At 44.0% G+C, this 13,473-nt stretch overlaps 1 protein-coding gene across 1 annotated transcript; it reads right to left on the minus strand.

Moving 5' to 3' along the window:
* Positions 1-4,685: 4,685 nt before the first annotated feature.
* On the minus strand, positions 4,686-10,195 carry LOC124536543. The gene is made up of 9 exons (XM_047113115.1): positions 9,198-10,195; positions 8,890-9,021; positions 8,692-8,814; positions 7,625-7,912; positions 7,381-7,541; positions 6,502-7,304; positions 6,198-6,424; positions 5,946-6,119; positions 4,686-5,786 (listed from the first exon to the last, which is right to left on the minus strand). Exons 1-9 carry the CDS (start codon positions 9,782-9,784, stop codon positions 5,252-5,254), a joined length of 3,030 nt encoding a protein of 1,009 aa, XP_046969071.1. The 5' UTR covers positions 9,785-10,195; the 3' UTR covers positions 4,686-5,251.
* Positions 10,196-13,473: the final 3,278 nt, after the last annotated feature.

Consider the following 13,473-nt stretch of genomic DNA (forward strand, 5'->3'; position numbering starts at 1 on the left):
AAATCAAGAAGCTATTGTTGTCACTCAAATGGACGGCGATTTTTAAAAGTTTCTTGTTCACTTTTTATTGTTATTTGTTTATTGTTTATAATACACTATTAACAACACAGTTTATCATTTCACAATATTTCTAGTTGGTCACTGAAGAGTTACACTGCATATTACAAGAATTTACATGGATTAACAGTGTTAAAGGGATTTTTAAGTTTTAGAGATGTAAATTAACGTGTTGTTGTTTCGAGTGCGCGCGCGATTTTTCTACGTTTCGATGACTCAAATATAATATGTTCCCATGTCTTGCTGACTCATTTTTATTGATTTAGGCTTTAGTGTAGTTCGATAAGACGAAACGTGCTTACGTAGAAGATATCACAAATGAAACGTCATTTTGTGTGTATTCTGACTGCCAGCTGACTCGGCTTCAACCAGTTTGATTAAACTAATGATTGTATAGAGCTAAATTAAATGTTAATTATTTTCAGTTGCTGTTTATAATCATTCAATGCGCCTCTGTAGTATAAATTAACAGCACACAATAGTGTATGTGTTGTGTTTACAGTCCACTTGCACGGCGTGCGTCGTCCGTCGTGCCGCGGCGCGCCGGTGTGGCGGAGCGCGGCCGGACGACTCGACCCGCTCGCTACACAAACACGGCGTGCGGTGCGGCCGCGTGCTGAATATTCAAGCGAGCGCTGCAGCGGCGCGTGTCAAGTTCACCCCACACCCCCGCCCGGCGCACCCCGCCCGCCCCCGGCCCAGCCGGCTCGAGCCTTCACTCTCAACACTACTCCGAGGCCCTCCACTGAATTATTTCTGTTTCATCGGTCACGATTTCATTTGACCTTCGCCTATATTACCAACCTTTAAAGAGATTTTAAAAATAAAACCTAAGTGCTACATTTTTACACAACCGGAAGGGGGAGTCGCTGCCTATTGCGTTACGAAATCGTAAGTATTTGACTAACAAATTGTACCAAAATCATACTACGCAACCTTAACACAGTCAGCGAGCTGGGCGAGCACCGATGCGCAGGCAACAAGGAACAGAGCCGAGCGGGGCGCGCCGCGCGGCGGAGCCTGTTTGCGGCCGGATACTACGAAACGTGGCTCGCCGCTGTTAATTGAATTTATTTTTCGATTTACCTTTCATATGGAAATCAGGACGCGAGCATAATAGAGATTTATGCGTTAGGAGGCGAACATTTAAATAAAGCGATTGCCTCCGCTTGCGGGCGACGCGTTGACTGTTTGCTCCCTCGTTGGAGGTACGTTCAAAGTCAAAGTCACGTCAAGTCCGAGTGTACGTTCCAATATTATTCATTTTAAATATTGACACATGACATAATACGAATATATTACTCAGATCGCAATGTGAGTAGCCAAAGCCCTTGTGTTATGGAAAATCAAGAGTAACGTCGGTACCACATATACCCAGATCCAAGACAACAAAGAAAACTAAGGAACTTTTTCTCTATCGACGGAATCGAACCTGGGACCTCGAAGCTGGCGCGCCCATGAAAACCGGTGTACACGCTACTCGACCACGGAGGTCGTCAATTTATAAGCTGTGCAATCGTAATTTTAATACAACATAGTATCCAACATATGATGTACTAGCTTTTGCCCGCGACTTCGTTCGCGTGGACTTCAGGTTCGTCCCGTCTAGTCTAGTAATCGCTTAAAATCGCTTAAGCCATTATTTCTCGTACAAAGTAAAGGATAAAAAATGGTTATTGTGGGTTATTCCTAAGAGATAAACATATACCATCACGGACTTTTTTGTAGACCTTTTTAAGTTGTACAATACTGTAGTACATTGTTTTGATCTATCTTGTAGGATTCAGTCAGCGTTTGCAATGTAAGCACAAAAAATGTGTTTTTTTACGACCGCACATTAGAAACTTCAAAAATTGTAGCCTATGTGTTATTCTGACGTATAAGCTATATTGTGGTAAAGTTTCATTCAAATCCATTCAGTAGTTTTTACGTGAAAGAGTAACAAACATCCATACATCCATACATACAAACTTTCGCCTTTATAATAGTAGTAGGATATTTTTACAATTACAGTACAAATTAATATACTCCTTACGTTACCAAAAATGCAGCAATTCGTCTTTCCTAGAGGACCCTGACTACCAGCTGTAATGAAGTGCGCCCGAGTCACGGCAGCGACATTCACATTCGAAGTGACTAATTTAAGCTTCGAGCAAACAGTTCTAAAATTCCGTTTGACGCCCGGCGAGCTGACAGGGAATCGTAATCACCTCATTAGGCCGGTCGCATGGAGGCTTACCGTCAAGACTAGCGCCAGTCCCGGCAGCGAGTATGCTAGCCGGAAGCGGGATGTCATATTATTACGTCACGTTTATTCTAAACAGAAAAGTTTATCTGCAATTATCTATTTATGCACTTTGTTTGAAGTAATTATAATTATGATGTTGAACCGCGTACGAATACCCTGCACAACGTCGCAAAGATCACTCCCTGCATATTGTTTGCTTTTAAACGTTGTATCACTGCGACCGCTACATAATGTTACGGTGAAGACGGTTACGACCGCGCACTCGGCAGCATATTTCGCGGCGGAACTGCGGAGCGCCATGGTGACTTAACCACCTACAGCGAGATTTTATCTTGATACATGTTTACATGATCCCATAGGATCAATTCAAGGAGAAATTCATAAATTTCTATCCATATATTTTTTGCTGCCTATTGCAACATATTGGTCCATTGACTCTGCAGGACTCATGCGTGCACCCCGGCAGCGGCCAGCCGCCACCCCCGCTCCCGGCGCGCCTCGAGCCGCCTCGCTCCCGACAAACCGTGTAATTACGATAACAACTCGCAAACTCCAGAAGTTCGAAACTTTATAAATAAACATCCATTTTTAAGATTTACGCCTCGCGCTACAAAAGAGGTACAAATTAATTTCAACTGCAAGTTCAATTTGAAAACGTACTTTTAGCATGAAATAATTCGAGATTGCTTACGACTATAGTGTGCCTACGTATGAGGATATGTATGTAAAATAGGCGAACCAGAACCAAAGCGCCCCCATCCGATTGCATCTCGTACCATCATCATCGCTCTGTCGATCAAGTAACCGCTTAGAACAACTTTCTATAACCAGACTCCTCATTTCAAAATCAATAGCTGCAATATCGGCAGATGTAATATTATAAACGTCTAAAACAATTGATATTTTGCGCCACACTTGACGTGGGTCCTTATTTTCCTACGTAAACATGATTTTTTTTATAGAAGAGTAAAAACTTAAAAAAATTATATTCAAATATAACATAATGACTTAGAAGCACCTTAACTAATAACTGCCGGTTCAAACCCAGGCATTGCTGAACAGGGCCGTATTAGGGGAGGGAAACCGGGGCAACTGCCCTGGGGCCTCCACATTAGTGGGGGCCACAGTTTTCAGCAAGTTAACAAATACCGAGATATAGTCAAATTATAATCATGTTATTATTTAATATTTTAAGAGTTACCGATACAACTAAATAAATCATAGCTTACTGATTGAAATAAAAAAGTAATTAATTCATGATAATATAAATATTAGGTTGTTCACGCTTCTGTTTCTCTAGGGCCCCCACTGCTTTGTTTCCCGGGGGCCTCCAGACCTTTGAATCCGACTCTGTTGCTGAATGTTCCTGTGCTTTATGTGTGTTTGTAATTCACCTCGTGCTCGGGGGTGAAGCCGTCGTGATGTGAATAATTTCATAAAACTAATATATATAATAATATAAAATAACCATTTTCATAATATTGCAGATCCATTTATAGTTCCTTATTTATTTATAAGCAAACAATAAGTACATCGCAATCATCGTTTCGCAATCAACGCAAAGTCGCGAAATTCGTATTCTAAATTGTTTGTGACAATATGGCCACATGACCTCTCGCTCTAAAGCTCAGCTGTGGATATTAAACCATTTTAAATATGCGGAGTATTTTATCAGAGCAGTAAAAAAAAAACAAATTCTCATTAATCCACTCTAACTATAACATAATAAACGATTTTTGTTGTATCTTAGATAAATTACGAAAATAAATAATGATGAATTTCCACGACACACAAATCCAAGTTAAAATCTTATAAATGAAATCAGATCCTTATAGACATACTTAATGCAAATTTAAGGCCTACGTAGTTTTCTTATGGATACCAATATTAGAACTGAATTGAATTGAACTGAGGTCACAAGGCAAGTTTTGGCTCACAAAACAACAACAATCGTCAAAATTGGTTCACCCAGGCGAAAGTTGCGAGGTAACAAACATTAAAAAAAACAATAGCGTCTAATTGAGAACTTCCTCCTTTTTTGAAATCGGTTAAAAATACGACATACGTTATTTATTTTAAAGTACCAAGTCAATTTTACTTTTCTTATTAGATGAGTCTATATATAAAGTTTGTTTGTTTCTTGTAATGTCACACAGGCTCAATTAGGTTTGCATTTATTAACGCCTTATACACACATGCATAGTGTAGTCTCACGACGTTTTTTGATTAAAATTTCGGGATTAACGATTATAAATTTTCAAAATATTGCCGTAATTAATTAGGTTATATAGCGATGCTATTATTATCTCCGTTCATAGTAGTCTAGCAGGTAAAAAATAAAACCATATTTTATTTCTAACTATATAATCATATATTAGCGATCCACAACTTAGTGAAAACGAGGGACGGGATAGATCATCGAAAACACCATAGAATATACATCGAAACAATAACAACGAAACAGAAGTCCGCCGCGACGCGCGACTGACCTCAGCCGCGCCGGCCGAGACGCACGAACACGAAACAGTCTCGTTAGGAAAGAAGCTTTCGCGCAATATTTCTGTACAATTATTTACATCATATTTACTAATCTCACATTTTGTATATACGTTCTCGTACTGGTACAACACAAAATACATGAAGTGGGATCGCCGTCGTTTAAAGTATTCGAATACACTAAGATAATTTCGTCGGCAGTGACGTTTTCGAAATTGGCAATCTCGAGTGCGAACACGATGAGGTTTAAAGTCACTAGTATCCACTCACACCGACTCCCGACTCGTTGGCCCTATTAAATTCGGCTATTTATCACAAACGTCCCAACGCACCGCACAGCCTCGAAGGGTCGCAAGCGATGAGGGCGAGGCGTGAGTGCCCGGCTCTGGCGCTCCGTCACACCGTAGTCTCGCGGTCCACGTGGATGTACTCGACGGAGCGCTCCCGGCGTCAAGAGGACGCCACCGACGACGCCCTCGACGCGTCGTACAGCAGCTCCTCGGTCAGGCGCCGGCCCGCCGCCAGCGCGCCCAGCAGCCGTTTGTCGCGGCGCGAGCGACGCTTTCGCAAAACGACGGCGGCCAACAGTATCAGCAGCGCCACCGCCCCCGCCGCCCCCGCGGCGCCCGCGGCGGCCGGCGCGCCCAGCGCGGCCAGCAGCCTTGCGCCGGCGCCACACGCCCCCGCCTCGTCCCCGCCCCCTGGACAGTCGACGGTGCCGTCGCACCACAGAGCGCCTGCCATGCAGGCGCCCAGAGCTGTACATTCGTGGGCACACGAGGACCCGTTTCCGCTGACTCCAGCCGAGCCCGCGCCGGCAGGTCGCCACACCTCCATCCATGCAAATCGCGCCGAGCCCGCCTCGCGCGCGGACCACACGACGAGTAAGGCGGCCTCGCGTCCTACGCCTCGAGCCCACCATTCTTCCGTAAACACTTGTACCGCTCGTGCCTCTTCTCCGCCAGGGCATACAGCCTTCACGAGCCTGTAAAAAATATTTGCTTACATTCATCGATTAAAAACTCAAACTCGAATAGGTAGGTGTCATATGGAACACTTTGAATTGAAAAAATTTCCGGTAGTACTGCAGACTTAACATCATGATAGAAAATAACTGAACACATAATAGTTTTGGGTCTCTCACCGGGAAGAATGCGCTTCATAAACAAGGATGCGGTTGACCGTGTGGCACAGAGGAGCATCGGACGTGGGGGCGGTGGCCGGCAACTCTTCGCCCCAAATACGCAAAAACACGGATCGGTTTCCACGAGCGACCAGAAGAAACGGTGTTTCGCCACACTCTGACATTTTGTTTCCACTGAACAAAAAAAAAAGTATTATTAACTTATAATCAAGTAATGTAATATAATAGACAAATATATAAATAAAATCTGACTTATATGGGTATACGAGATGTACGCGATGTCCAGGTGGAGGGAGACGGCGACGATTTGCGCAACTCGATGGGGAATGCGCGCGAGCCCATTCGCCCCGAAAGTGGACATGACGATGGTCCTCACTGGCCGCAAGCGTTACCGCCACCAGCTCCAGCTCGAGGGCTGGTCCACCCGATGAGATCGCTAGCGGTGCACTTGCATTGTCACATATACATCCCACTGGTACCTAAACACATTATTTGGGCTATAGAAGTGAACTAGTACATTATCTGAAATGACGTATAAAATTATATCCATAATCACCCTGTATCCAGGCCACGGCGACTCGTAGATTCGTAAATGCGGTACACGCAATGGAGCATCATCGTCATCGAAATCAAGAGGTGCGTCGCTAGGGCGTAAGTCGAGTGGATCGATGGGGTCAGGGACGCAAGCCGTCCGGCCGGTCAGCGGGTCGAGCCGGGTGCTGCAACGTGGCTCGCGTCCAAATGCAGCGGCCAAGAGACGTAGTTCAATGCGTGCACTCTCAACTTGCAATCTATACAGACAACGTAGTCTGCGTGCGCCCCCCCGTCCGAACCATAGAGCATTTCGAGGCGAAGCGAACGCCCCCGGTACTGTCAATCGCCTTGCACACTCGGCTGGCTCCACGCGCACTCGTGTTTCTGATATCGGTAAAGCAGCACCTTCCAGCCGGGAGTCCACGAACTCGTAATGCATCGAGAAAGCGAGCGGATGGGTCGCAGTGCCGGGGAGCGTCGTCGCCGCGAGGGAGAGCAGGGCGGAGGCGGACACGTACCCGTCGGGCGGCGCGCACGGGCGCGGGGAGCGCGTCGCGTTGGCCAGCGCGGCCCGCGCGCACAGCGACGGCGTCGTGTCGCAGTAGCGACCCAGGAGCGCCGCCGCTTCGCCCGCACCGCCGCCGTCCCAGATGCGTAGCTCCACAGCACAGGCCCCGCCTGTATCGGCCTTCCGTGCATAGTCGGGCATCTGCCGTGGCGCTATAGTAATTGCGCCTTCTTCCTCACGCTCGCTACTTTCTGTGCGGCGCGCTTCCACTAATGAATATTGTGTGAAGCTTGAGAAATAAACCCAAACAAGGTCACCTAAAGAAAGAAAAAGCTATGTAACCACCTGTACTTGAACATAAATATAAATATTTTGTCGATTCATAACAAGAACCTGGCCGCCCGTGAAATGTCCAGGTGCAAGAAGTGTTCGGTGGGAGGGTGTGTGTAGGGGCGTGCAACCGGCCTCGGCGTCCTCTCACATTTACAGCTGTTGCGTTTAATTCCTCCTCTGACGATGAAGCCTTCACGTGAAATTCACATCGTCGCGCTTCCCTTAGAAATTGTACAATGATAATATACAAACGATATAATATTTAAATCTCTTTATACGACATACCTCCATCGGCCGTACTCACCTAGCGTAATCTAAGGAGTCGGAGTCAGCAAATATAACATCGACATCGAGTTCGAACCCTCGCAGCGGAGCGTGAGGCGTGGTGGCGCGCGGCGGCGCGCTGAACGGAGACGAGTGGAAGGCCACGAGCATCTCGGGCCCTCGTGACGTCACGGGCGGCAGCCAGTCTCCGCCGCAGTACTCCACGAGCACGGGATCGTCGGTCGACGCGCCGTCGTAGAAAATCAGCCTGTCTCGCTCCCCCGTACACTCCCGCCACGCGCGCACCGCACGACCTGTCTTGTTCAAGCTGCAACCATTCTATTTTATTTTGATCCAGTAGCAATGATCGTCTGCTAAGTAAATATCTCAAAGCGCGCCATGTTCACTTGGTGTAGCGGATGCAGCGACTATGTCCTTCGGAATTTATCATTTGATTTGACATATCAGACTATTGTTTAAAATATTAAGATCTATGTATGATATTTACATAATACTTATTGTTTAAACATGATCACAGTCTGTCTAAGTTTTACCTATGCAATACAAATAGATGTACAGTCAATCTGCTTTACCGATCGAGAATGACATATTGCGTCGCAATGAAATTATAGATCACGTCTAGCAAAGAGCACTATGTAAGTTTAATTTTAAATAAAGTTGTCAGTTTAGTGTTTTATTTTCAGAGTTGACGACTTGATAAAGGAATGAATTTGAGAACTGACGAAGGTTTTCTTACCCTGACTGTACAAAAAGTTTGTACATGTCAATAGTTTTCGTATCATGTCATTTACTTTATAATCATTAAATATTATAAAATAAAGTGACCCGACCGCCATGTTCGCGATAAACTCCAGAAATACGGATTTTCATGCGGTTTTCACTAATAGACATGGCTTTAGTATATCATTTATTAACGTTTTTGTGTAAATAAGTTTAATGAGAAGGACAATTGTTGATTTTGCCGGAAATAATCAAGCCACCGCCGGGGAGATCCCATTTCCATAATAAAGATATTTTAATATATTTAATACGTTTATAGCAGTGTTGTTAGCAAATAACTTTGTTCATGATTAAAGAGGAACTGACCTGGCCATCGATATTGAGCGCTTGATTTGCATTTTATGAGAGTATTCCTGGCGCACGGAAATCATTGCGTGTTTACAGGTAGGAATATCTTTTTGTCGCAGGCTCCAGTAGCATGTCACGTTTCTGTTAAATTAAAACAATATTTGCTCGAAATGCATATTTACAAACGACGATGTTCCAGACGTTGCGAGAACTCACCTCGGGTACATGCCGGGGTAGTTGGGACTTTGCAAGCGGCACGATTTGCGGTGGCATTCCTCGTACGTCCGCGTGCAGTACGTGCCCGGGGACACGGAGCCGCGCTCCAGGGGCGCCTCCAGGGCTCCGAACCTTTTTAAGGAATCAACCTATATTTTATGTATTAACACCCTCAACGCTTTGGGTGACAGCACGTAACTCTACGTCTGTTGACGTCAACTGGCTCAGGAAGAGTTAGGTGACGTGTTACAATGTTCGAATAATCGTGTTACGAAAAAGTTTTGTATTTATCTGATGTACGAGCTCACCTCACAATGGCATCGCGCTGAGCGAGGAACTTGTATCGAAGCCGAAAACCAAAAGGTTCTCCGAGACGAGCGCGAAATAGTTTAACGGAGACGGTGACCGTGGCGGTTTCGCTGTAGTACAGCGCCACTCCCTCGGCCGAGCCACACCACGAGCCGCCCGTGAAGGGCCGGCCCAGCTCCGACAGCTGCATGTACCCGTCCGGGCATCCATCGAGGGCGCCTTGTTCGTAGCGACCCACTCGAAACTCGTCGAAAGCGAGCTGGACTAAGTCGCCGTGCGTAGCGCCTCCGGCCGTGAACGTGAGGTGGCACAGGAACGGTGCCCGCGGCGCCCCGCGGAGCGCCACCCCGTACGCCACCCCGGTGCGCCCGTAGTACGTGCGGTTGCACACCGAGCAGTGCGGCGGCTCGTCGCTGCCGTCCGAGCACTGCGCTTCGCCATCACAGTAGGCATCCAGGCGCACGCAGGCGCCGCTGCGGCACGGGAACTCCGCCACGCCGCATCCGCCGGCCGCTCCGCGCGCCCACGCCGCCGCCACCAGCACCAGGAGCCAGCTCCACGATCGGCCTACTCTTATATTACTCATGGCGTCGCTCGTGATTTTTATGGGTGCTACACCTTTATTTTTAACGTCCTAGTCTGCCACACTATACACATTTTTTTTCTTATATGAAGGGGTAAAGTTACGACACCTTTATTAAAAAAAACAATCTTCTTGCACATTTTTATAATAACACGTCATTTCCAAATCAAAAACTTTACGTTTATGAGCGTTCGATTTCATCTCAATTATAACATTCGTTATTTTGTTTCGGCAGCGCGCGTGTCGCTGCCACAGCATCCTCGAACCATCAAAATAATCCGATGCACATTTTAGCCGACAGAAGCGATCTAGAGAGATGGGCGATCGTCGTAACGAGCTGCGAGCGGCGTCGACGCGATCGCGACACGAGATCGCAGCAGGCGGCGAGTGGACGCGATGCGCGCGTGACGTAACGCCGCGGCACACTGCAGCGCGCCGGCCCGCCCCGCCGCCGGGCCCCGCCGCGCCGCACGCGGGCGCAGGCGCGCCGCGCGGCCGAGCGCGACGTGAGGCGCTCGCAGCGCGCGTGTAGCTGGGAGCGTGCTGCCGATTGATCGAGCAACCTCTTCGCCGCCGCCGGTGAATTTGAACTCCTCCACTAGGATATCATTATTCTATTTTACAACCTACGGACGATACAGTACTCTTATGTCGGTGCATAAACGGTTATCGTAATTTTGTTTCGATTTTTCATAACAACGTTGCTATCAAAGCCTCTACGCATTGTGATTTAACATAGCTTTAACTTGTAAAACTCGTTTCACAACTGTTCAGCTATTCTGTTCATATGTCGTAAGTTTTAAGATACTCTCGGATCAATATAAATAAATCGTAATTCTATCAATAATTTGATATATGTACTCACTTAGAATACAGAGCGGAAGCGGAACTCCACAATCTGTATAATTGTGTTCGAGTACTACTTGGACGACACTTATTCTACTGCCATAAAGAATATGAAATGTATATTACATTTCATAGGCATGTTACAAAATTACTTTAATTTATAATTAAATTCTTATCCTTGATAATACTTCTGTTATACAATGCGCTGGTTACTCAGAGTCACTGATCGTTCGCACGTCATTATTACGATCATTTTGCCGAAGCCAAGACTAATTACCTATAGTCGTTTCAGAATTTTAGTAAAAACTGGTGGTAAGGACCGTATGTGTCTGAACAAGGTAATCAATGGATTGCAGAAAGTGGTTTCATAAATATATTATTGATTTTTACTATCTTAGATAGAAAAGGTATTATTATTAATAAATTCCTTGGTACTTTTTAAGACCTGAATACAATTTTAGAACGTTTGCAAATTGTAAATACGACGCTATTCATATATTTTTAATAAAATATACAAAAAATATACTTATAAAATATTCCTCGTTTATCGCTCTTTCTATTGGTGAAAACTGTATCAAAATCAGTTGAGTGTTTAAATCGAAGTAAACGCAAATAAATAAAAATAAAAATAAAATAAAATTAGCCTTTATTGCTGTAAACCCACAAAACATAACTTTACTATAACTTAATCTAATTATATCTAAACGTTTATTATATATGTAATTATTCTAAGTTAACGGCGGTCGGGTGATTGTTTTCTGCAACAGTTTGTCTTTCAACATAGGCGTCCTCCAAAGATTTCCACCTTTCTCTGTCCCTTGCAACTCTGATCCATTCCTTACCAGCCACCTTCTTCAGATCATCTTCCCATCTTTTTGTCTGTCCACCTTTGCTTCTTTTTCCGTCTCTTGGATACCACTCTGTTATAATACGGGTCCACTTCACTTGCCCTTCTCTCAACATATGCCCTGTCCATCGCCATTTTTGTGTTCTATATACAGAATGAGCCTGTTTGAATTGTGTTCTGTTTTTTATGTGTGTTATTTTTACTTTATCTTTTCTATTGACTCCAATTATACTTCTTTCGATACTATTTTGGCAGACGTTTAGTTTATTTGAACGCAAATAACATAACATAAATTTTGTCTGAAGCCGATTATTTCTCTTAACAGGCGAACCTACGTCAAAGACCTTGCTCGATTGGGTTCTCAAGGGTTAACGGGCTCCCATAATGTTGTCTTAGATTTTCGCGATTATTACACATTGAAATAAAACTAGTTTTAACGGATTTAAATCGCGTATATTAATTATTTCTATCATCCCGACGTTTCGAGCACTTTACAGCGTTCGTGGTCACGGGTAGACCCTTTACAACTAGTTTTATTTTAACGGGCTCCCGTTACTCGGGTACCTCACACCCTGTGCCCCGTAAAGCAGAAAAGTGACACAGATTCCCGTCCCGCACCGATGTCTTAGAGCACAGAGGGATTGCCTCGTAATTAAAACGTGTGCCTATAGAGAGATTATATAAAAGTAACGGCCTGTAAATATGTATTCTGCTGGGATAAGGCCTCCTTTAAGTTGGAGGAGAGGATTACGAGCATTAAGCCAACTCGCTGCTCCAATGCGGGTTGGTTGCAACACATGTGGTAGAATTTCATTTAAATTAAACGGACGCAGTTTCGTCACGTTATTTTTCTTCAACGCTGAGTAGGATATGAACGATAAACGCAAATTAAACACATGACAATTCAGTGGTGCTTGCCTAGGTGTGAACCCACAATCATCAACTCTTTTTATATATCTATCCCATCAAAAACATAAATGTAAAATGAGAGCCAAGTACAATATAAATAATATATGTATATAGGCCTTGGTTATTGACTTCAACGACAAAAGAAGTGAGATCTAAATGTGTGCCAAGTACAATGGCCTGTCCTGAATGTATTTATAACTACATAAAACATCATTTATTTCCATAACTTAGGATAATATATTGTAGCCTAAGGGCTGACTTGGCTCGAACACGTTCGTGAATCGTGTTAACGTTTTATCACAACGCTCCTATCCCGCTGCTCCAGCGTTGCATCGCACGCCGTGTACCGAAATGCCTATTATTTATTTATTTTACAATTTTATGATTTTACACCATTCATATTAGCTAAACATTGAATATAATTAGCACTAAATCCCAGTTAATAACGTAATAAATACGAAAAACGATGATACTCATAAGTACTAATACGGAAATTTTACGATAAAAAAAAATTATGGGTAGTATTTAACACGTTATAATATTCGCGTAAAGACATAAGTTTAGATTGAAGGTTCTTACATATTTTTTTTTCACAGTTATCATCACAGTTGCAGGCACTACAAGTATATAACTGTTCCTAATAGAACCAATAAAATGAAAAATTATATTTAAATTATAAAAATTTACCAGTTTTAGATTTTTCACTTTGTAGTCTCCTAATTATCTTTTTGTATGCCAAATTTGATGAACTTTCTAGGTCACCTAGAAGTGGGGAACAGTTTTGATCTATGTCAGTTAGTGATAAAAATGACGATTTTTGGACATTAATATCTAAATAACCGTTTGAGATATGTTTATTAAATTTAGAATACATATGTTTCTTGCAAATTTCAATATATGGTCCAAATTTGACACGTTTCAGTCAAATAGTTTTGGAGTTATGAGGGGGTCAAAAGTGGCTCCAAATGGTTCGTGTTTTTACACGAAGTTTAAGTTTTTTCGTGTTTTTAGCAGCACCGTGTGTAATTTTTTACACACGGTGCTGCTCGCCAGTTCTCTTACTAGTACTTCATTTGACAAGTAAAGATAT

The sequence above is a fragment of the Vanessa cardui genome, chromosome 16 (assembly GCF_905220365.1).
Source record: "Vanessa cardui chromosome 16, ilVanCard2.1, whole genome shotgun sequence".
Lineage (NCBI taxonomy): Eukaryota > Metazoa > Arthropoda > Insecta > Lepidoptera > Nymphalidae > Vanessa > Vanessa cardui.

Coding starts and splice junctions, on each gene's coding strand:
- LOC124536543 (XM_047113115.1), bottom strand. CDS start 9,784: ATGAGTAATATAAGAGTAGGCCGATCGTGGAGCTGGCTCCTGGTGCTG. Junction 9,022..9,197: donor CAGCGCGATGCCATTGTGAG/GTGAGCTCGTAC, acceptor TTCCTTAAAAAG/GTTCGGAGCCCTGGAGGCGC. Junction 7,542..7,624: donor GACTCCTTAGATTACGCTAG/GTGAGTACGGCC, acceptor ACAATTTCTAAG/GGAAGCGCGACGATGTGAAT.